This window comes from Schistocerca americana, chromosome 7, assembly GCF_021461395.2.
Source record: "Schistocerca americana isolate TAMUIC-IGC-003095 chromosome 7, iqSchAmer2.1, whole genome shotgun sequence".
Lineage (NCBI taxonomy): Eukaryota > Metazoa > Arthropoda > Insecta > Orthoptera > Acrididae > Schistocerca > Schistocerca americana.
This window is the reverse complement of record NC_060125.1, coordinates 133,262,726-133,287,384: the sequence shown is the minus strand read 5'-3', so window position 1 is coordinate 133,287,384 and position 24,659 is coordinate 133,262,726. Positions and strand designations below refer to the sequence as shown.

The 24,659-nt window shown below is 42.8% G+C and overlaps 1 protein-coding gene across 1 annotated transcript in view; it reads left to right on the top strand.

Moving 5' to 3' along the window:
* LOC124621921 (1-phosphatidylinositol 4,5-bisphosphate phosphodiesterase-like) overlaps positions 1–24,659 on the top strand; it is a 603,554-nt gene that overhangs the window by 402,492 nt on the left and 176,403 nt on the right. Inside the window, exon 15 of the mRNA XM_047147427.1 lies at positions 10,392–10,598. Within this exon, the coding sequence (XP_047003383.1) occupies positions 10,392–10,598 (207 nt within the window). The remainder of the gene's footprint in view (positions 1–10,391; positions 10,599–24,659) is intronic.

The window sequence follows — 24,659 nt, the reverse complement described above, 5'->3', positions numbered from 1 at the left end:
CCAACGTCAGCATCTCGTTGCTGTATTTTTCGATCTGCGGAAGGCGTATGACACCACATGGAGGCATCATATCCTCGCCACGTTGCATGAGTGGGGTCTTCGTGGTCGGCTCCCGGCTTTTCTTCAAAGCTTTTTATTGTGCCGCTCTTTCCGAGTGCAAGTTGGTGCCACCTCTAGTTCCTCTTATATACAGGAAAATAGGGTCTCCTTATTTCTAGTGGCCATTAATGGTCTGGCTGCAGCAGTGGGGTCGTCGGTGTCTCCTTCTTTGTATGCCGACGACTTCTGCATCTCATTTAGCTCCACGACTACGGGAGTCGCCGAATGCAGGCTGCAAGTCGTCGTTCGCAAGGCAGCATCATGGGCTCTGACTCATGGTTTTCAGTTCTCTGCTGCCAAGACTCGAGTTATGCACTTCTGCAGGCGTCGGACGGTCCACCCTCATCCTGAACTTTCCCTCGACGGCCACCTGCTTGAAGTGGTGGTCACTTGCTGCTTCTTGGGACTCGTGTTTGATGCCCGGCTCACTTGGGTTCCTCATGTTACTCATCTGAAGCAAAAATGCTGGCGGCACCTCAACGCCCTCCGCTGCCTTAGCCACACGTCTTGGGGTGCAAATCGCTGCACGCTGCTGCGATTGTACAGAGCCCTTGTGCAGTCCCGGCTTGATTATGGGAGCCTGGCCTATGGGTCTGCGTCACCCTCAGTGTTGAAGTTGTTAGACCCCATACACCACTGTGGGGTTCGGCTTGCAACTGGCGCTTTTCGCACCAGCCCCGTGGATAGTCTACTGGTGGAGGCAGGGATTCCCCCGCTGTGGATTCGCCGCCATCGTCTGCTCGCCGACTATGCTGTCCACGTGCATTGCTCGCCAGGCCATCCCAATCGTCGCCTGCTTTTCCCTGCCATGGTCCTCCATCTGCCCGAACGGCGACCTAGGTCTGGGCTTTCCGTAGCTGTCCATGTCCAGTCCCTGCTGTCAGAACTGGGGTCATTCCCTCTTCTGCCTCCCTTCCGGGTCCGTGCACCTACGCCTCCCTGGTGTTTGTCCCGGCCGTCCGTCCGTCTGGATTTGGCACAGGGACCCAAGGACTCGGTTCCGCCTGTGGCCCTCCGTCGCCGTTTTCTTGTGCTCCTCGCCTCATTTTCGGACTGTGAGACTGTCTACACTCCTGGAAATTGAAATAAGAACACCGTGAATTCATTGTCCCAGGAAGGGGAAACTTTATTGACACATTCCTGGGGTCAGATACATCACATGATCACACTGACAGAACCACAGGTACATAGACACAGGCAACAGAGCATGCACAATGTCGGCACTAGTACAGTGTATATCCACCTTTCGCAGCAATGCAGGCTGCTATTCTCCCATGGAGACGATCGTAGAGATGCTGGATGTAGTCCTGTGGAACGGCTTGCCATGCCATTTCCACCTGGCGCCTCAGTTGGACCAGCGTTCGTGCTGGACGTGCAGACCGCGTGAGACGACGCTTCATCCAGTCCCAAACATGCTCAATGGGGGACAGATCTGGAGATCTTGCTGGCCAGGGTAGTTGACTTACACCTTCTAGAGCACGTTGGGTGGCACGGGATACATGCGGACGTGCATTGTCCTGTTGGAACAGCAAGTTCCCTTGCCGGTCTAGGAATGGTAGAACGATGGGTTCGATGACGGTTTGGATGTACCGTGCACTATTCAGTGTCCCCTCGACGATCACCAGTGGTGTACGGCCAGTGTAGGAGATTGCTCCCCACACCATGATGCCGGGTGTTGGCCCTGTGTGCCTCTGTCGTATGCAGTCCTGATTGTGGCGCTCACCTGCACGGCGCCAAACACGCATACGACCATCATTGGCACCAAGGCAGAAGCGACTCTCATCGCTGAAGACGACACGTCTCCATTCGTCCCTCCATTCACGCCTGTCGCGACACCGCTGGAGGCGGGCTGCACGATGTTGGGGCGTGAGCGGAAGACGGCCTAACGGTGTGCGGGACCATAGCCCAGCTTCATGGAGACGGTTGCGAATGGTCCTCGCCGATACCCCAGGAGCAACAGTGTCCCTAATTTGCTGGGAAGTGGCGGTGCGGTCCTCTACGGCACTGCGTAGGATCCTACGGTCTTGGCGTGCATCCGTGCGTCTCTGCGATCCGGTCCCAGGTCGACGGGCACGTGCACCTTCCGCCGACCACTGGCGACAACATCGATGTACTGTGGAGACCTCACGCCCCTCGTGTTGAGCAATTCGGCGGTACGTCCACCCGGCCTCCCGCATGCCCACTATATGCCCTCGCTCAAAGTCCGTCAACTGCACATACGGTTCACGTCCACGCTGTCGCGGCATGCTACCAGTGTTAAAGACTGCGATGGAGCTCCGTATGCCACGGCAAACTGGCTGACACTGACGGCGGCGATGCACAAATGCTGCGCAGCTAGCGCCATTCGACGGCCAACACCGTGGTTCCTGGTGTGTCCGCTGTGCCGTGCGTGTGATCATTGTTTGTACAGCCCTCTCGCAGTGTCCGGAGCAAGTATGGTGGGTCTGACACACCGGTGTCAATGTGTTCTTTTTTCCATTTCCAGGAGTGTACACTGATGGTTCCCTGGTTGATGGTCGCACTGCCTACGCTTTTGCTCACGCTGCCCATGTTGAGCAGCACTCCTTGCCGGCTGGCTGCAGTATTTTTACTGCAGAGCTGGTGGCCATATTGCGCGCTCTTGAGCATATGCGTTTCTGCTCAGGTCGGTCCATCGTCATCTGCAGTGACTCCCTGAGCAGCCTTCAGGCCATCGTCCACTGCTATCCCTCTTCTCCTCTGGTGTCCTCTATTCAGGAGTCTGTTTTCGCCATTGCCCGTTCTGGTCGTTCGGTGGTCTTGGTTTGGACGCCAGGTCATGTTGGCATCCCGGGGAACGAACATGTTGACAGGCTGGCCAAAGGGGCGATCGACGCCCCAGCTTTGGAGATCGGCCTCACAGCTCGTGATCAGCAGCTGGTGTTGTGCCGTAAGGTGCTTGGGATGTGGTCTGCTGAGTGGCGAGGCATGACAGCGCCTAATAAACTGCGGGCTGTCAAGGAGACGACCGATGTGTGGCGCTCCTCCCTGCGGTCTTCTCGCAGGGACTCTGTTATCCTGTGTCGGCTCCGCATCGGCCATACATACCTGACGCACAGCCATCTTTTGCGTCAGGAGGATCCCCCCCGTGTCGGTGTGGGTCCCGGCTGACGGTCGCCCACATCTTGTTAGAGTGTCCCCGACTGCGCCCCCTCTGGCAGTCTTTTCATCTTCCGGGCACTTTGCCTTTGGCTTTATGTGACAATGCCTCCATGCCTGACGACGTTTTAAATTTTATGCGTGGTAGTCCTTTTTATGGTTCCATTTAGAGTGGTCCTGCACCTTTCCCTTTGTGTGTCTCTTGTCCTCGAGTCTCTCATATTTGGTTGCAGCTTTTAGCGTGTAGTCGGTTGGTTGACTCTTTCCCTTTTTTGTTGTCATGGTCAGTCAACCAGTCTCTGGTCATCTTCTTTTGTTCTGTTTCTTTTTGTCTGGTGTCTTCGTGTCTGTAGTGTTCGTTACCGTATTTGTGTTCTTTTAGGGCCTGGGGGGGAGTCTCCTTCCCCTTGGGGTTTTACCTGCTTCGTGCATTTGTGTCTCGCCTGTTTTTGGACTGGGGGACTGATGACCTTAGCTGTTTAGTCCCCCTTAAACATCCCCACAACCACCACCACTTGTGAAAATGAAAATTGCTATATAACAATATTTAACAAGATCATAATATAAACATATGCGATGAATATTCTGCTTGAAACATGTGAGGAATACTTAGACCAGCTAGTAAGTCTTTAATCAAGGTGAATGACAAGTCTAGTTATCTGTGAAAGCTGCTTCTTTCTTTTACACTTGTGTTATGGCTGTTCCCATGTTCTAGGGAATGATTCCTGGCTACAAAATGCTCATTTCATTTTTATGTTATAATGTCTTGATGCAAATGAGATGTTTCACATTTTCCTCATTTCCATGAATTGTGTGGTTCTTGAAACAATTTTCACAACTTTCATCATTGTGTCTATTTTGCACAGTTGTACTCCCTATACACCATACATTACTTATGTTTCTTGTATACACTGAATCCAGAGTGCAGAGTGTTATACGACACACTATTTATTTTACATAAATTCCTTCCATTCATAATTATTACCTTCATTTGGTCCAGGTAAATTATTATTTATCTTGTTACAATGAGGTAATTTTAATAGAAATAACATTTCACATGTAAGTAGTAATTTTGATTTTCATGGCACTAATGTCAACATTCTCCTGAGTAATTTATAAAAAAAATTATTTTAATTACATTACGTTGCTGATACTCATCTGCTGCAAATAAAAATGATGGTATTAATTGTTGTGACAGTGCCACGACATTTAACAGTGCCGCCATGACAGTAAGCGCAAACGCCGATAGAGGCGCTCCGCAACTCGACTGAGCGCGGGAGTGCCACCTACCTACGAACGGCACCGGCTGCATGTCACGGCACAGCAGTCGAATGAGAGATATTGAGTTGTTATCATGTAACCAGCTATTGTTTCTAAGTGAGTGTGTTTGAATATCCACGCAATTATTGGTGATTAAAGGTTATAACACTTTTTGGCGACGAGGTCGGATATTTTCACTGCGTTGTGGATTTGTGTGTTCGTGACGGGGCAGACATGGAACAGCTTATGCAAGCACTCATTGAACAACAAACACAGCTGACAGCTGCTATTCAGGTGTTGTCGACGTCGCTTACTCATCATCTGTCTTCCTCTTCTCCGCCTCCATTCCCTCCTTATGACGAGGCCACTGAAGACTGGGAGGATTATGAGAAGCGTTTGTGGCAACACTTCTTGGCTTTCGGTGTTGTCGACGCTCCTAAGTGTAAGTTGTTATTTCTATCTTGGATTTCCCCATGGATCTATCAGCTACTATCTCAGTTAGCCCCTCTGCGGGAACCTGCCTCCCTGTCCTTCCAAGAAATGTGTGACTTATTGTCTGCCTATTACCGCAACAACACCCACGTCGTTGCCGCCCGCGTGGCGTTCTACCGGTGCCGTAAACAGCCCCATCAATCTTACCGGGCTTGGGCGGCGGAACTACACGGTCTGAGTAGGAAATGTCACGGACACTCATCATGAGTCTTATGCTAATTCAATGGTTAGGGATGCTATTCTACGGCTTGCTCATGATAAAGAAGTTCGGCAACGTGCCATAGAACTGCCAAACCTGTCGTTGTCGGAAGTTCTAAGCATCGCTCAATCCTTTGAAGTGTCTCACGCTGCTGGCGTGCAAATAGACGCATGGTGTGATGTAGGTGCTGTACAGTCAACTTTCAACACAGACAATTTGCCTGTTTCACAGGAGAACGAAGATGTGGCGGCGGTTCACTCGCGTAAACAACGTCGCGTTGGGCCACAACGCTCGCAGAAAAACAGCAACCGCAGAAGCAGGTTCGTTCTGCACTTCCTTCTTGTCCACGTTGTTTCGTACAGCATGACAGGGCCGCGTGTCCAAAACGTTGGGCCACGTGTAATTCATGTAGGAAAAAAGGCCACATTGCTTCTGTGTGTCAGTCCCCTAAAGTTCCTGTCGACGAGGACGAGGCATCGGACATGGATGTTAACTGTGTGCTTTCTCAAACAAATAAGTTGTTTGTTACTGTTTGTGTTCTGGATAAAGACATTCGTTTGCAAGTGGACACTGGCTCTGCAGTAACTCTCATTAATTCTCGCACGTATTTGGAGTTGGGCTCCCCTCCCTTGTCTCCAGTTACGCGAAATCTGAGAACTTATAATAAACAGAAAATTCCTATCATTGGCCAGTTTGATGCTTCCACTGCCTACAAGTCTGTTGTTAGGCCCCTCACGTTTTATGTGGTGGATCATGCGGGCACTGAAAACCTGTTCAGTTATGATGCTTTCCAGCTGTTTGGGTTCTCCATTGATGATGATGTGCACCTCATATCTGAGGATATTCCGTATCAACAGCTGGGTGGATTGTGTTCTGAATTTTCGTCCGTGTTCTTTGCTGGTCTGGGTCGTGCCAAGGATTTTGAAGCCCACATTACTCTTAAACCTACAGCTTGCCCTAAGTTTTTCCGGGCACGCCCTATTCCGGTGGCATTGCGTGCACCTGTCAAGGCTGAGATAGACAGGTTAACAGCTTCAGGGATTCTCCTTCCTGTTAAATCCAGCGAATGGGCATCGCCAATCGTGGTGGTTTCTAAACCAAACGGGAGTCTGCGATTGTGTGGTGATTTTAAAGCCACCTTCAACACTCAGAGCCTCATTGACACTTATCCTCTTCCCCGTCCTGAGGAGTTATGCACCAAGCTCGCTGGGGGCCAGTTCTTTTCCAAACTTGACTTATCAGAGATGTACCATCAGTTGCCGTTGGATGCTTCTTCCAAGGAATTTCTCGTCATCAACACTCCTTGTGGGTTGTATCAGTACCAGCGGTTACCATTTGGCGTCGCTAGTGCGCCGGCCATTTTTCAGCGGTTTTTGGAACAGCTCACGGCTTCCGTTCCCGGCTGCATCAACTATCTGGATGACATTGTTGTCACGGGGGCCTCCACTGAGGAGCACCTTCGCAATTTGCGTTCACTGTTTCGGGTTTCGCATTCGGCTGGGTTGAAGTGCAATCTGGACAAGTCACAGTTCTTCCAACCCTCCATTGTGTATCTTGGTTTCCACTTGTCCCGTGAGGGTATACGTCCTCTACATCAGCACGTTGCGGCCATTAACGCTCTACCCCGGCCGTCTACGGTCAAAGAACTTCAGGCGTTTCTAGGCAAGATTGCTTATTATCACAAATTCATTACATCCGCAGCGGCAGTAGCTCATCCTCTGCATCAGCTGTTACGCGAAAACGTCCCTTTCTGTTGGTCCGACGAGTGTGAGCAGGCTTTTGTCCACCTGAAGACTCATTTGCAGTCGGCGCCTTGTCTTGCCACATTCCGTCCGGGTCAGCACTTGGTTCTGGCGACTGACGCATCACAGTGTGGCCTAGGGGCTGTTCTCGCCCATCGGTATGAGGATGGGTCGGAACGACCCATCGCCTATGCTTCCAAGACCCTCAACGATGCGCAACGGCGTTACTCTCAAATCGAAAAGGAGGCGCTCGCTATCATTTATGCTCTAAAAAAGTTCAGCGTTTTTTTGTTTCACCTCATCACCGACCACAAGCTGCTAGTCTCTCTGTTCAGCCCATTGGTGTCGCTTCCGGATAAGGCAGCTCACCGCCTGCAACGTTGGGCCTTATACTTGTCTCGTTTTCACTATGAGATTCCCTATCGCCCCATGGCCCAGCATGCCAACGCTGAGTCATTGTCGCGATTGCTGATGGGCCACGACCCGGTTTTCCATCGTGATGAAGTACTCTGTTTCTACATTGATGAGGACGAATGTCGTGCGGTCGAGGGTTTTCCACTTACAGGTTCGCAGGTTGCGTCGGCTACTGCGTGGGACCCGGTCCTGCGTCAGGTGATCTGTTTTGTTTAACGGGGTTTGCCGGACAGGACCAAGGGCCGAGCATCGGATCCCCTTCGCTACTACCATGCCTTGCGCCTTTGTCTGTCTGTTCATGATGGTGTTGTTCTTCTGGCCACGGATGGCGCATCTCCACGGGTCGTGGTGCCAGCCTCTCTTCGCAAAGATGTTCTCAAACTGTTGCATGACGGCCATTGGGGGATTTCTCGGACTAAGTCCCTGGCCCGTAGGCACGTTTATTGGCCCAGTATTGATTCGGACATCACCCACATGGTTGCTGCGTGTGGTCAGTGTGCTCAACAACTGGCTGCACCTCGTACAATGCTCTCTCCGTGGCCTGATCTGGCGCAGCCATGGGAATGGGTGTACGCTGACTTTGCCGGCCCGTTCCTCGGTACTTATTGGCTACTGTTGATTGACGCCTTCTCAAAGTTTCCATTTTCTGTTCGGTTTCCGTCACTCACCACTGCGGCGACGACGCTGGCTTTGTCCAAAATCTTTGCGCTAGAAGGTCTTCCATCCACAATCGTCACGGACAATGGCCCTCAGTTCTCTTCGCAGGCCTTCCGTGATTTTTGTACTGGACAAGGGATTCATCATGTTACAGCATCGCCTTTCCATCCGCAGTCGAATGGGGAGGTCGAGCGCCTTGTCCGCACTTTCAAAAGCTAGATGAAAAAATTCCTTAGTGATTTTTCCACAGATGACGCTCTGCTGCAATTTCTGAGTTCTTATCGCTTCACGCCTCTGGGTGATCGCAGCCCTGCTGAACTCTTGCATGGCCGCCAACCGCGCACTCTGCTGCACCCTGTCAGGCCTTGTGCTGTGTCCCCTAGTGCGGGAAAATACTCAGTGGGCACCGATGTGTGGGCACGAGGGTATGGATCTCGCCCTAAATGGATTCCAGGGGTGGTCAAGGCTCTTCGCGGCCGCCGGCTTTGTGAAATACGTACGGATGACGGCATGGTTTTTCGCCATTATGACCAGATGCGCCCACGAGTGGTGACCACGCCGGTGCCACCGCCCCTTCCTTCGCCTCCACCAGCCCGAGAAGCCAGTCCTGTCGCTGCTGCCGATCTACCGTATGTGTTGATGCAGCCAACATCGCTACCGCTTCCGAGTACACCGGAACTGGCCCTAGTCGCGACGCCGCCTTCGCCGGGACCCATCTCGCTGGAGCACACCCCGAGGTCCATGACACCTATGGATGCTGCTCCGGAGTTTTCACCCACCATCTCATCCAGGAGGCACGTTCGACGCACGAGCTTCCGTCCTGGACATTTTCGATCATACTCTCGTGTCTCTCCGTGGGATCTTCTCGGGGCCTCACAAGAGGCCATGGATGCCTCCGCACTGTCCATGTCTCCAAGGAAGTGAGTGTTTTTTTTTTTTTTCAAGGGGGGAAAAGTGTTGTGACAGTGCCATGACATTTAACAGTGCCGCCATGACAGTACGCGCAAATGGCGATAGAGGTGCTCCGCAACTCGGCTAAGCGCGGGAGCGCCACCTAGCTACGAACGGCGCCAGCCGCATGTCACGGCAGTCGAATGAGAGGTACTGTGTTGTTATCATGTAACCAGCTATTGTTTCTAAGTGAGTGTGTTTGAATATCCACGCAATTATTGGTGATTAAAGATTATAACATTAATGTTACACTTTACAATTTTAAAAATTATGTACTGTTCCAAAACTTTGCATCACTTGTGCAATGGAGACATCATTTTCAAATAATACAAAGCTTTAAATACAAGTTATTGATCAAACTATGTCATGAAAAATGACAATTATTAGCTTATTGTATAACCGCCATATAATTCTGTTGGGTGTGATAATTATTCAACAGGGAACATATAAAATTGTAAAAAAACTGGAATTTGATATGCACTGTAAATGAAATTATTAATACTTCATTTGAATGATTTATCATACTGGATGGAAGCAAAAAGTGTCAGAGAATCAGAAATGTCACATACTGTGTGTCTCTCCTAAGACTAGTTTGGCCTGTTTTCTCTGGCGTTTCAGCAGATATTTGCAATTTTGGTTTTTCAGTGAGTAGGTGGAGTCACACCAAATGGATACTGCACATCAGTTCTTTCAGGCAACATCCAGAGTCGATGGAAAGCATCAGTTAGTTTTAGTTCTCATTCAATAGAGTGGGCGAAAAAAATCTCAGGTGATATTCGTTTCATGACTATGTATTAACAGGGACAGTTAAACATAAATAATAACAAGTATTCCTGCTGCAACTGAGCAGCACTGCTGCTTGGCAGTAGCAGTCAGTGCAGGGCAGGGAGGTGCTATTTCTACTGCACTACTGGTTATTCTTTGTGTTCTGCCATCCCTGTTAATACATATCAATAAAATGAACACCATAGTAGACTAATTTGGGCCTGCTGTATCGCATGGACATGTAAAATTCTGCTATACAAATAATTTTGTTTGTAACAGGAAACAAACCAACACTTCCTGTCATCACTGGGCATCACATGAAAGACGTGGTGAGCAACATTTGTTTGGACTGACTTGAGGTACACTTCTATAAACTAAATTGCAAATATCTCCAGAAACATCAGAGAAAATGCAGCTGATGACTCTTAGAAGAGACACCCAGTATATAGCAATAATACAAAATTTCTGTCAATAAATAATAAAAGAACCAGCTCAAAATAAATCTCTTATGCCAAAATAAATCCATCACAATGTCCATTTTCATTATGAATGGAACACCCACAACACTTGTGTAATATTGGACCAGTGTTGTGTGTCTTTCATCCATAGTATATGAAATATTCTAGCAAGAACCAACAGAACAGTCAATCAATGTGATGTCCATTTTCATTATACCTGCAATTTAATACTTCCAGGACTTTTGGAATGCAGGCTGCCAGATGGTGTCACTGAACTTCCAGACTCCTGACACACCCATGCAGCTGAATGAGTCAAAGTTTGAATACAATGCACGTTGTGGCTACCTACTGAAGCCAGATTTTATGCGGAGAGCTGACCGGAGCTTTGATCCATTTGCTGAATCTCCCGTCGATGGTGTGATTGCCGCGCAGTGCCTTGTGAAAGTAAGCATGTACGAGCAGCAATTTTTATTTGCTCTTTGGTCTGTCTACATCTACATCTGCTCTCTGTAAATCACTGTGAAGTGCATGACATGGAGTATTTCTGATTGTAGCACTTGTTAGGGCTTCTTCACATTCCATGTGCGTTGGGAGTAGGACTGGATATACAGATAGAGGCCTGTTGCACACACCTCATTTGTTTCTGACTTTTTGGTGTTTATAGTTTTCTTACATTTTTGGTTGCCCTAATGAGCGAAGATACAATACCACAAAAATGTAATAACTAATGGAATTACTTAAGAGAAACATATCAGGGACTCCACACTTAAAAGTTAACTTTATGCTGTGAAAAGCAAAACAATCATTTCTTATTTGTACACCACTCAGCTTCTTCACAGCGCTCATCATGTTGGGTGTATTACTTAAAGGCTAAAATGTGTAATGATGAAAACTGACAACCAAAGCATCATCAAATTTTCAGGTTACATGTAGTCTTTTCTTTTCTTTTCTTTTCTTTTTTTTTTCTTTGTGTGTGTGTGTGTGTGTGTGTGTGTGTGTGTGTTTATGAGAGAGAGAGAGAGAGAGAGAGAGAGAGAGAGAGAGAGAGAATATGTGACCATGTCTTCCTGATCAAGGTCTCCCAGCAGTACCCTCCTTCCCTCTCAGTGCCCAGTGCTGGACTTACCTGACCTATGCGTAAATCCAGCTTTGGAATGAAGTATGGGAACAGCAATTACTGAGTGCCTCTGGGTCCATTGTAAATGTCGTATCTTGTCTTTTCAAGTGTGAGTGATATGAAGAAGCTATACTATACGCTTAATACGTGCTCTAGAAACTATGTAAGTAGGCTTTTGTGGAATAGTTTTGGAATGTTAATTAATAGCTGATGACTGCTGTATTAGCTTGTATGGTGATGTTTTGACTTCTTGGGCAATGTCTGTTCTAGACCTATTACCACATGCAGCTACACCTAACTTTGGCTCTTTAACACTCCCTTGCTAGACTGGTGTAGAGATTCAGCCTTGCAACTCTTGTGACTTATCTCAAGGTTGAGCTGCGCTGTGCCCTGTTCCTCCTTGGCAACGAACTCCTTTCTTCCTTGCAGATTTCTGTAAGTGAAATGACTATAAACCAAACACTGCTTCTCTACTTAAATAAAGTGTAGACTGGTTCTAATTACCTTTGGATATTGTATATGTATAATTGGTTACATGTTACATGGGAAGTTACTATTCCCAGAACCAACTATTAACTGCTGTTTGAAAGGCACATCATTAATATTTTGTGAATAGTATAAAACAACAATCACTTACATACATTGTATTCATCTTCCTTGGTGCCAGAGATCTTCCATTATACCAGAGCTCCTTCATTCCTCCTAGCTCCACAGAGATTTTCAGCAGGTAGGCTCCACACCAGTTGAGTAATATTTTTCCGCAGTATGTGGCCCGATGTTTACAAACTAATTACGATTATGCACATCTTTACTCCGAGCTCTGTATTTGATGTACATGATACATCCCCTTCAATGAATGGCATAGTTCACTGCATATCCCTCCACTAACAAAAGAGAAAGGATGTCATGATCACACACTTAACAGTCAGTCAGTACAAACATACATATCCTCTAATACAAACATACATATCCTCTAATTATAATTTTTGTGGATTGTTATATTATATTTAATAGCTCCTCTACTTTGGATGGCAAAGTGACGTAGAGTGAACCATAATTACATTGCTTTCTTTCAGAGCACTTTCAGCTCTTTAAACATTAAGTCCATTAATTTTGTATTCTTGCCTTTGGAGAAAGCAATTGTTTTATACAATTTTAAGGTAAAACATCAGATTATGCAGAGACTCAAATCCTCATGGGGAACTACAGGTTAGCTAATTTTTACTTTCTCAATTTATTATCCGGTTTGGAGGAGATGCTCCCTTAAGTAGGGTCCTTATTCCTTTCTTCGCGAATATTACCTTTAAGCATTCCTCCTCCCTGTAGGCTATCTTTCTGGGGATTCACTACTCTTTTCCTCTAATTTCATAGGCCCAGTGAGCATGATGTACCTCGCCTTTCCTCTAAAGGGGTCGGGGTCCTCCCTTCCACGGGGCCATCAGAACCTGGCATAAGTTCCCTTCTTTGAGTATGATTAACCCATATAGTGTTTGGGGTCCTCCCTTCCTTGGGTCCACCCAAACCTGGCACGAGCTCCCTTGTTTGGGGATTACTTACCCATAACTCCCAATATGAACTACCTCCCTCTCCTTTTCTATTACTTTCCTGAGTACTACAGTACTACTCCTCATTCACTTCACATCATCTTAAGGCTGCACCCTCGATGAAACTCCAGCTATCTTCTGCTTTTCAACTAGGAGTTCTCCTGTCTATTTTCCTCCCTCCAAAATTCCTTTTCCTTCTTAGCATTGGCTTGTCATTTCTATATGAAGATTATTTGTGTGAAACACCCACCAGAGCATTCCTACTGTTGTAGGATGTAAATTCTATTATATAGACTGTAAAAGAAGAGATCCTGTGATAGGAACTTTGCATATGGACAGAGGAAAGATAGATTTGGTACTCCTAATGGAGAAGTAAGAAAAAGAAATAGAGAGACAGGTAGTTTAGGATTGAAGAAGAAAATAAGACAGTACCCGATAGATGGATTCCCTTATCACCCCCAACCCAGAGACACTATCTGCCAAGATACTTCATCATGGTGGCAAAGAGAGATGTTATTTGGCATGCCCTACAGATCAGACTTGCCACAGCTTCACCATTGCAGAAACCATGAAAGCCGATCCTAACAAACTCCTATAAAATGTGATAGAATAGGCAAGTTTATTCACATAAGTCATCATCAATGGTCAGTATAATTTCTGTAGTCAGTCTGTCCATCAGTCAATACTTGATAGAGGTTATATCACTACCCATGATTAATCTCCCCCCTCCAAAAACTTCACATACAAACCCAATCACTGTTTCTACCATGTGATGGTAAGTGACCTGCCTCTTTGGTCAGCGATCTTACACTAAAGGAATACTTAGCAGCTTATTAAATAACAGTTGACAGTATTTGTTTACACACTTTCACCATTAAGAATGATCATTGTTGTTACTGTGTTTCTTTCTCATGTTTAATTTTTGGCATCTTATACTGCTTAAACATATCAATGTTGTAGAATCCCTTTTCTTGGCTGTTTTCTGAATCAACCAAGAAAACTGCTTTGAAATGTGGTACATATAAAACTTTGTAAGGACCGGTATACTGTGGGAAAGACTAGTGTGTTTCTTTCTTCAAAAATGAGCTATGGTGTTCTTAATTATTACCAAGTTGTCCACATCAAAGTTAGGTGTCATAGCTTTTTCATTATATTTTTGTGCATCCATTTGTCTGCTGCTCATTATAAATTTTCTTTTACAACATTGTCTGTGTAGTATCCGTGTTTTTATTATCATCGTCTGGCCATTTAAACAATTTCAACAGTGGGTCGCCTATGAATTTACCTTACATTGTTTCGATGGGAGGTAAACCAGTATACGGATATGGAAGTTCATTATGTATTACTTGGAACTCTGATATTTTCTGTCCCCAAGTTGTATGTCTGTCTGAACAGTACATCCTACATAACTTACTGATTTCTCTCGTGATACATTCACAAGGATTAATTTGTGGATGGTATTTGGAGGTAGTAATGTGTGTAACATTTTCCCATGCTAAAAACTCTTTAAAGGCTTTACTCATAAACTGTGGGCCATTGTCTGTCAACAGTCTACATGGCTTGTGCATATCCAAGAAATATTCCGGTGGCTATCTGAGTTGGTAAAGACTGCCAGTCTTGTTAGTGAGATGAAGGCAGAGCTCACCATCTGCAGCATCGTCGACAGGACCAATTGCGGACCTTTGTCACAAAGCTGAGTGGAGGGTCTGAATCAGAGGCCCAGACAGTTCTGCGACCGTGAAGGCTGCAGATTCCTCGACTTGCGCCATAGGGTGGTGGGGTTTCAGGTTCCGCCAAATAGGTCAGGTGTCCACTACACACAGGAGGCAGCTACACAGGTAGCAGGGGCTGTGTGGCATGGACTGGGCAGTGTTTTAGGTTAGACAGTCTCAGGAAAGATCAAAAAGGGCTCCAGTCTCAAAGGGTACAGGGCAAAGAAACGACCAAGCAACAGTCGGTATTGTAGTTGTAAATTGTCGTAGCTGTGTTGGAAAAGTACTAGAACTTCAAGCACTGATAGAAAGCACTGAAGCTGAAATTGTTATAGGGACAGAAAGCTGGCTAAAGCCAGAGATAAATTTTACAGAGGCACAAAGCATGTTCAGAAAGGATAGATTAAATAAAGTAGGTGGTGGGGTGTTTGTATCTGTTGGTAGTAGTTTATCTTGTAGTGAAGTTGAAATTGATAGTTCCTGTGAATACTATGGGTAGAGGCTATACTCAACAGCCATACCAAATTAATAATTGGCTCCTTCTACCCCCCCCCCCCCCCCCCCCCCTCCCCTCCCTGACTCAAATGACATAACAGCTGAACGGTTCAAAGAAAACTTGAATCTCATTACAAATAAGTACCCCACTCGTACACTTATAATCGATGGAGACTTCAATCTACCCTTGATTTGTTGGCGAAAATACACGTTCAAAGCCGCTGGTAGACAGAAAACATCTTCCAAAATTGTACTAAATGCTTTCTCTGAGAATTACTTTGAACAATTAGCTCATGAGCCCACACGAATTGTAAATGGTTGCGAAAACACACTTGACCTCTTGGCCACAAATAATCCTGATCTAATAGAGAGTGTCATGACGTATACAGTGATTAGTGAACATAAGGTCATTGCAGTGAGGCACAAAACCGTATCAACCAAAACCACTAAAAATAAATGCAAAATATATCGATTTAAAACAGCAGATAAAAATTTGCTTGATGCCTTCCTAAGAGAGAGTCTCCCTTCCTTCCAAGCTAATTATGTAAATGTAGACCAGCTATGGCTCAAATTCAAAGATCGACAGCAATAGATAGATTCATACCACATAAGTTAATAAGAGACGGGACTTATCCACCATGGTACACAAAACACGTCAGAACACTGTTGCAGAAGCAACGAAAAAACCATGCCAAATTCAGAACTATACGAAATCCCCAAGACTGGCTAAGTTTCATGGAAGCTCGAAATTTAGTGCGGACATCAATGCAAGATGCTTTTAATAGTTTCCACAATGAAACATTGCCTCAACATATGATAGAAAACCCAAAGAGATTCTCGTCGCATGTAAAGTTCACCAGTGGCAAAAAACAGTCAATACCATCACTGCACGATAGCGATGGAAATGTTACCAATGACGGTGCCACTAGAGCGGAGTTACTAAATACAGTTTTCCATAATTGCTTCATGAAAGAAGATGAAGTAAATATTCCAGAACTCGAAACCAGAACAGCTGTTAGCATGAGTGACATAAAAGTAGATATCTTAGGTGTTGTGAAACAACTCAGATCATATAAGAAAGGCAAGTCTTCCAGTCCAGATGGTATACCAATCAGGTTCCTTTCAGAGTATGCAGACACAATAGCGCCTTTCTTTGAATTACAGACCCATATCACTGACCTCAATTTGCAGTAGGATTTTGGAGCATGTACTGTACTCGAACATTATGAATCACCTTGAAGAAAATGACTTATTGGTACATAACCAACACAGATTCAGAAAATATCATTCTTGTGCAACACATCCGCATGAAGTACTGAATGCTGTCAACAAGGGATCTCAGATCTATTCCATATTCCTAGATTTCCAGAAGGCTTTTGATACCGTTCCTCACAAGCGACTATTAATCAAATTGCGTGCATATGGAATATCATATCAGTTGTGTGGCTGGATTCGTGATTTCCTCTCAGAGAGGTCACAGTTCGTAGCGATAGATGGTAAATCATCGAGTAGAACAGATGTGATAGATAGCTGGTGTTCCGCAAGGTAGTGTCATAGGCCCTCTGCTGTTCCTGATTTACATAAATGATCCAGGTGATAATCTGACCGTTAGATTGTTTGCAGATGACACTGTAATTAACCATCTAGTAAAATCATCAGACAATCAATTCCAATTACATAATGATCTAGAGAGAATTTCTGTATGGTGCGAAAAGTGGCAATTGGCACGAAACAAAGAAAAGTGTGACGTCATCCACATGAGTACTAAAAGAAATCCAACAAATTTTGGGTATACAATAAATCGCACAAAACTAAGGGCTGTCAATTCAACTAAATACCTAGGAATAACAATTACAAGCAACATAAATTGGAAAGACCACATTGATAACATTGTGGGGAAAGCGAAACAAAGACTGTGCTTTGTTGGCAGAATACTTAGAAGGTGCGACAAACCCACTAAAGAGACAGCCTACATTACACTTGTCCGTCATCTGCTGGAATATTTTTTGCGTGGTGTGGGATCCTTACCAGGTAGGATTGACGGAGGACATCGAAAAAGTGCAAAGAAGGGCAGCTTGTTTTGTGTTATCGTGGAATAGGGATGACAGTGTCACTGATATGATATGCGAAACAAAGACTGTGCTTTGTTGGCAGAATACTTAGAAGGTGCGACAAACCCACTAAAGAGACAGCCTACATTACACTTGTCCGTCATCTGCTGGAATATTTTTTGCGTGGTGTGGGATCCTTACCAGGTAGGATTGACGGAGGACATCGAAAAAGTGCAAAGAAGGGCAGCTTGTTTTGTGTTATCGTGGAATAGGGATGACAGTGTCACTGATATGATATGCGAGTTGGGGTGGCAGTCACTGAAACAAAGGCAGTTTTCTTTGCGATGAGATCTATTCACAAAATTTCAATCACCAACTTTCTCTTCTGAATGCAAAAATATTTTGTTGACACCCACCTACGTAGGGAGAAATGGTCATTATAATACAATAAGAGAAATCAGAGCTCAAACGGAAACGTTTAGGTGTTCCTTTTCAAAAAAAAAAAATGGTTCAAATGGCTCTGAGCACTATGGGACTTAACATCTGTCGTCATCAGTCGCCTAGAACTTAGAAACTACTTAAACCTAACTAACCTAAGGACATCACACACATCCACGCCCGAGGCAGGATTTGAACCTGTGACCGTAGCGGTCGCGCGGTTCCGGACTGAGCACCTACAACCGCTAGACCACCACGGCCGGCGTTCTTTTTTCCTATGCGCCATTTGAGAGTGGAATCATAGAGAAGTAGTATCAAAATGGTTCGATGAAATGTCTGCCAGGCATTTAAGTATGAATTGCAGGGTCAGGCATTTAAGTATGAATTGCAGAGTAACCATGTAGATGTAGATTTCCATAGCCATCTAATCATCTCTGTGTTGGCATGCTAAATAGAATAGAATTTAACATATTTAGAACAGCACTCCAATAGTACAGATATATGTTTCCCCCCTTTACTCGTTGGCAGTTGGCCAAAGAAATCAGGAGCCATTAGGTCATGTAAGGCTTTAGGTATTATCATGCATAACCTATGTATAAGTTATGTATATGTATAGCTAGATTGTTGTCTTTCATCTTTTGGCAGGTTTCACATGTACATAGTATAGACAGTACTTTTTTACTCAAATTCTTAAAATAGTAAGATTTTACCATACGTTGAACACATTTTCGTATCCCAAAGTGTCCATAGCCTTGAAGAATAAACGTAATTAAATCAAGTTCTACAGATTTCTGTATACACAGTCTCCAATAGAGTGTAATTTTCTGTACTCTCCAAAACAAAACATGATTTACCATAATCCATTCTAACATACCAGTATCAATTGTCTCTCCTTGGTCTAAGTTTTCCACTTATCCCCAAAATACGGATCATCAGTGATTTCCTTCTTTATTCTTAAGGCTAGGTTTCTTACTTCATTATTAGTACAACTTATTGATAAAAAATTAATGTTGACGGTAACTCCAGGACCTTCCCTTCTTACCAAATCATTCATGCCCATTGACAAACATGATAACGAGTCAGGAACTACATTTTGTGAACCCATTATATACATAATTTCAATTTGATATTCCTGCAAAAATAGTATCCAAATGCATTAACCTGCTGTGTAGTAGTCAACATTCCATAAGGAATGCTAGTGCTTGGTGATCAGTAGACACAAATATTTTAGATCTCCAAATTGGAGTTGGGAATTTTTTTATACTCCACACTATAGCAAGTATTTTTTTCTCTGTTGCTGTGTAGTTCACCTCATGTTTAGAGCTTGGCTCACAAAAGCTATTATATTATGTTCTTCCATAATACTATTGTCCCATTCTCCCTTAAAAAAAAAAAAAAAAAAACCCTCGCATGCTGTTCCATACTCTGAGGTGTCAGTACTAACATAAAAGGTCTCTCCATCTGTGGTTCATTGAGCCCCCTGCCAGGCACTTTATTGTGAATAGCAGAGTAATCACGTAGATGTAGATGTGGGTGTTTTAAAATGGGTGCCTCTACTAGAGCTACTTTAATCTCATTAAAGGCCTTACACTCTTTGTCTCCCCAAATCCATTTAGTTTTTGCCTTCTGTAAGTTCAGTAACTTAGGATTAGTCATAGGTTGACCTCAAATATATTTTCTATAGAATCCTGCTAGTCTCAGAAATACTTTCAGTTGTTTTGTACTTTTAGGTTCTGAATATTATTTCATGGCTGTTATCCTGTCTGGATCTGCTTTTATTCCATTCATTCTCAGCAAGTGACCAAGAAACTTAAGTTCTTCTCTCCCAAAAATCGATTTCAACATTCTTATAGTGCTTCCTTTATCGAAGAACATTTTTAATGTTCTATCCAATAAATCACAGTGTTCTTCCCATGTCTAGGAGTATGTCATCAACACAGATTATTTCTCTCAATAAATCCTTACCCAGTGCTGCACCCAAGGCTCTTATGAATACTGACACTAAGATATTTAATCCACAATGTAACACTCTAAATTGGTATGACTTACCCTCAAACAAAAAAAGCAGTTTTGCAAATCAAACTGCCTTTTCCTGCTGCTATTTATTTTATTTAATCCATATGCGTTTCGCCTTCTACTGTTTTGAGACATCATAGTGCAGTGGGACTGATCTGCATCAATTTCCTTTTCTCTGTGTTATCCAGTATGATGTCAGTATTTTTCAGAGTGTTTTTTACTTTTGTCTGGAATCTGTTTGTTGGGTCTGATTTTAATTTTGTAATGTTATTCTGTGAGATGAATTCTTGTGTTTTTTCAATGTATTGTTCTTTGTCTATCAGTCCTCTTGTGTTCCCCTTGTCTGCTTTTGAAATCATAACATTTTCATTTTGAAGTTTTCTCCTATGTTTTTTGAGTGTTGCACCTTCTGTGTTTTTGTTGTTGTTTGTGTTTTCATACTGGTTATTATATTCTGGATTTCTTTATTTACTAGTTCTCTAGTTAATCCAATGTTGACACTGCTATTTTCATTTCTGTCTTACCTTGTCAAAACACTTTCTTCTTCTATAATTAGATTTTCTAAGTAATTTTCATCTATTTCTGAATTTACGTTGTATTTTAATCCTTTTTCCAGCAGCTGTCTTCCTTTATTGCTTAACTGTGTGTCTGTAAGGTTCACTAATCTTGGGTAGAATTTGTGTGTGTTTTTCATGGCTGTGTGCAAAGGTGTTATGTTGTGGCTGAAGTTTTTTGAGTTGGTTGATTTTTCTTCTATGAACTGTTTCCATTCTTTGTAAAGCAGTTTTTGTGTGCTTTTCGACCTTGTTGACCAGATGGGAGAAAACTGTCATCTTATTTATGGTGTCTGCAAGTTGTAAATGTGTCATATACAACTCATAATTTAAATCTTGTTTTTTAGAGTATAGGTATTTGATCTCATATTTTAACCATACTTTCTGAGCAGCACGCATTGCTTTTTGGGTGCTGGGTGAACTGTTTTTAATCTTTACATTGATATATTTAGGTACAAGATCATTACATTTGCATATGTTGTTGAATTTTATGTGTTGTATGGTTTTATGGACGTTCAGATGAAGTCTTCTGAATTTCTGGTATAGGCCACTTGGAAATGCCTGGCATGGCGTGAATAACATGTTTGTTTGTGTGGCCATCTTCCGCAGCAGGCATATAAATACTTTTTTGCAAATCAAACTGCCTTTTCCTGCTGCTATTTATTTTATTTAATCCATAGGCATTTCGCCTTCTACTGTTTTAAGGCATCATAATGATACAGTTTTGTTAGTTATAGATTATCAAACAGTTCACTTGACGATTTTTTGTAAAAAATGTAATTACTTATGATTTGCTGAATTGCGTTTCCTCACATCTGGTCTGGAGGTCGCACTACCACTTTTATCACTGTTCTATATTCACCTCTTCGTGTTTTCGGCATCCACACACTGTTCAGCATGTTTGTCACTTTTTTTTGTGGTGGTCTATCGTTCTTCTGTCACTCGATACAACTATTTTGTCGTACGCTTCTTTTCACAGCATATATATTGCGCTTGTCTTTGGTATGTTTAGCTATGTGTCGCCAACCTAACGAAGTAAATGTTCGTTACAAACTTCTGTTAATGCTGTTTATACCATCTGTGTGTGTGTGTGTGTGTATGAGTGAGAGAGAGAAGGGGGGATAGAGCCTTTTTTTTTGGGGAGGGGGGTGGCGTTTGTGCTAGCATTTAGCGAGTGGGTGAAACTTTGGTAACAGCTGTTTTGACTTTCCGTTTCAATATTCTGGGGAGGGGTCATGGATGAGTGAGTGTAAAGATGTTGGGTTCTATTATTACTACATTGAACACTGTTTTTGTATTTATCCTTTTTGCAAACATTATTCTATTATTTGAATATAATAGAAAGAAACATTCCACATGGGAAAAATATATTATTCTATTATTTTATCTATTAGTGTAAGTAATGAATTGTTTGGCACATGTACTTGGTCATTCAACAGGATTTTTCCCTCTGCTTTGGTTTTATGTATGTGGTAATTTTCTTGCATGGTCAGAAGGTGCTTTTTATTGTTGATTCTAATTATTCTCATGTAATCTTCTCTAGTGGTTGGTTTGTGGTCATTTTCTCTCAGGTGTTCTGCAAATGTGGAGTGGTTTGTCCCAAAATCACGAAGTGAACTGTTTGATAATCTATAACTAACAAAACTATATCATTGTAGATCCCACTGATAATGCTTTAAAACAGTAGAAGGTGAAAAACATATGGATTAAATAAAATAAATAGCAGCAGGAAAAGGCAGTTTGATTTGCAAAACAAGTATTTATATGCTTGCTGCGGAAGATGGCCACACAAACAAACGTGTTAAAAAAAGCAGTAAACTACTTTGAAGTCTGATCAAGTTTGACACGTCAGTTCCTAGACATGAGTTGCATCGAATTAAAATACTTTGCTTGCTCGAATTTTGTCAATATTTTGTCTGTACTGATTGGTCAATCTCTTTAAGGTTCTATGTGCTTATTTAAAATACACGCATCCAACACTAGACGTATTTCACCCCGTCACTTTATGCATTACTAACAAGGGTTTATTGGATACACTAGAGCTCCTTTCTATTATTCCTCCTTCTAACATTTTATTAATCTCCTCTTGTACTGCTGTTTGTACACTTAATGGTACCTGATAGGGTTTACAGAAAAAAGGTGTCATCTTTGATCTTAAAACTGTGGGTTTATCTGAGAAAAACTACTATACTTCATCAATATATGGTACAGATCATTTTTCTGTAATCTAGTTAACATATCTGATTCATAAGCTTTCCTAGTTAGTTCCTGCAGTGTATTTTGTGTATCCAGAGTGTTCTCTAAATCCATCATGCTGCTCGTTGCTACAAGCCTAATGTTATACGTCATGGTATTACCAGTAATTCTTCTTTTAAATGATACTACAAATAATTGGTCTTGATAAGTACATGTTAATACAAGTGCTGAAAAACCCAGTATTACTTATCAGCCAATCAATACCTAATAACAACTACAAATTTACATAAGGCACTACTAAGTATGTATGCATACATGTAAAACTGTTTAATGCTACCAGTAACCACACTTCATGCTTAATTTGTCTGCCTTTGCTTCCAGTTATTCCTATTATGTGTACCCCAGTAACCAGCAGTATTGGATACACTCTCTTATGTTTTAAGACTACGAAGAAAGATACAGACACAATAGAAATGTCACTTCCTGAATCTATGTACACACTCACTTCCTGATTGTCAACCATTCCCGAAACTATTCGTGTAGTAAACTCGATACCTGTTTCTTTCTCTTCTTCAGCAAGTAGCCAATTTTTTAGTGGTGTTACCTCACTAAAGACAACCAACTTTTTTTCATATGGGCCTACACATAGCTGGACACACACTGAATCATGACTCCCTGATTAGGACGTTTGATTGTTTTCTGTTACTATTGTTGTTTGGTTTGTCTTAAAAGGCTCCACTATTCTAGCACCTTCCTTTAGGCCACTGTTTGTAAATGTTTTTGTATCAACACTTTGTAGTCTGCTTCTTTGTTGTTTAATTACCTGACTGTAATTACCTCTTGTTTTTTTCTGGTATTTAGGATTAAATTTATCTGCCTCCTGGCACATATCCTCGTGACTGGAATTATTGCACTTGTTATGCATTGTATCTAGAGTTTCAACAAATTCCAACAATTTATTCATGGTAGACTAACCTCTACATAAAAAATCCTTTCTTACATAGTATGGTAAATGCCTTATCAATATCTTTGCAAGGTGTACTCCATCTATTGGGTTACCTAAATACCTGGTTCATGTTAAATGCCATTCTATATGCTTTTTAAAACTACTCCATGAACTGTCCAAATGTTTCAGGTCTAAGAACTGTAGTGTCAGTTTCTCTTGTATTTTTTTAGACCAATGTTTACACTTGAACTTCTCCTGAAAATTGTCCCATGAGGTTAACTCTTCCGAGTGGGCATTTCCCCAGTCAGCAGCTTCCCCTAGGAAATAACTCAAACTGAAGTCAATTTTTCTAGAGTCTTCCCACTTTTGTGTTAATGACCTTGAAAACACTAGCAAGAAATATCTTGGATGTATGTTTCCATCTGGTTTAAGGTTTGGAAAATGCTTGTAAAAGTTCATTCCACTTCTCAACTCTAAATCCTCTAATAGTTTTGTTGCATCAAAGGATTTATCTTTAACTTGACTTTCTGTTAATTCCCTACTAGTTTTTGCGAATTTGTCCCATAGTTGTTTAAACTCATTGGTGTTGTTAGTGACTTCATCCCCAGAAAGCTGCCCATATCCTAAAGTGTGTGATCTCCAGAAATTTCTGATCTAAGAATGCTTGTATTTTTTCCTCAAACCTGAATGTCTCTCATGCTAATGTATGGAATCTCCATCATTGCTTCCCTGTTCTAAAATTTCATTGCACATTTGTGCACTTGATATCTGATCTTTTACCAACTTACGTTCTGTTTCTGCAAAGTTACATAAACTATCTATGTCTGTATCTTTAATATGTTCATGTACCTCTTCCTGAACTAAGTCACATTTTTTCAAGACTTTGATATGTATTTCTTCTTTTAAGACATTGAGTCTTTGACCTAGCTTATGTTCTAAATGCGCCTCGAACTTCCCAAGAGTGCCTTTAATCTGAATTTCTAATTCTTGTCATGGTCTGTTTTGGTTTCCCATTACTTGCTCATAAGTGTCTTGAACTTTATTTCCTAAGTCCTGACATAGTTGCACAAACTTATCATTAATACTGTCTTGAAATTTACCGTGATTGTCTAATACTTGTACAAATCTCTTATCAATCTTCGAAAATTTTTCTTTTGGCTGTCTCTCTATGTCTTCCAGCTTTTATAATGACATTTCCATATTAAACTCTGTTGACATTTTCCTTGTTATTTCTGGCGTAAACAAACTCACAAATATTATGTAGTCACTGCACTACTCCCACAAAAACAATTTTGAAGTGAAATACTGGTGTAGCTCACCATAGTTGTACTGCATGCTGGTGATGGTCTGGTCACCAACGATTGCGTAATGACAATGCATTGGTTTAGACTGCATGCTGGCATCACGCTGGTATAGACTATCTCCTGGCATCACAG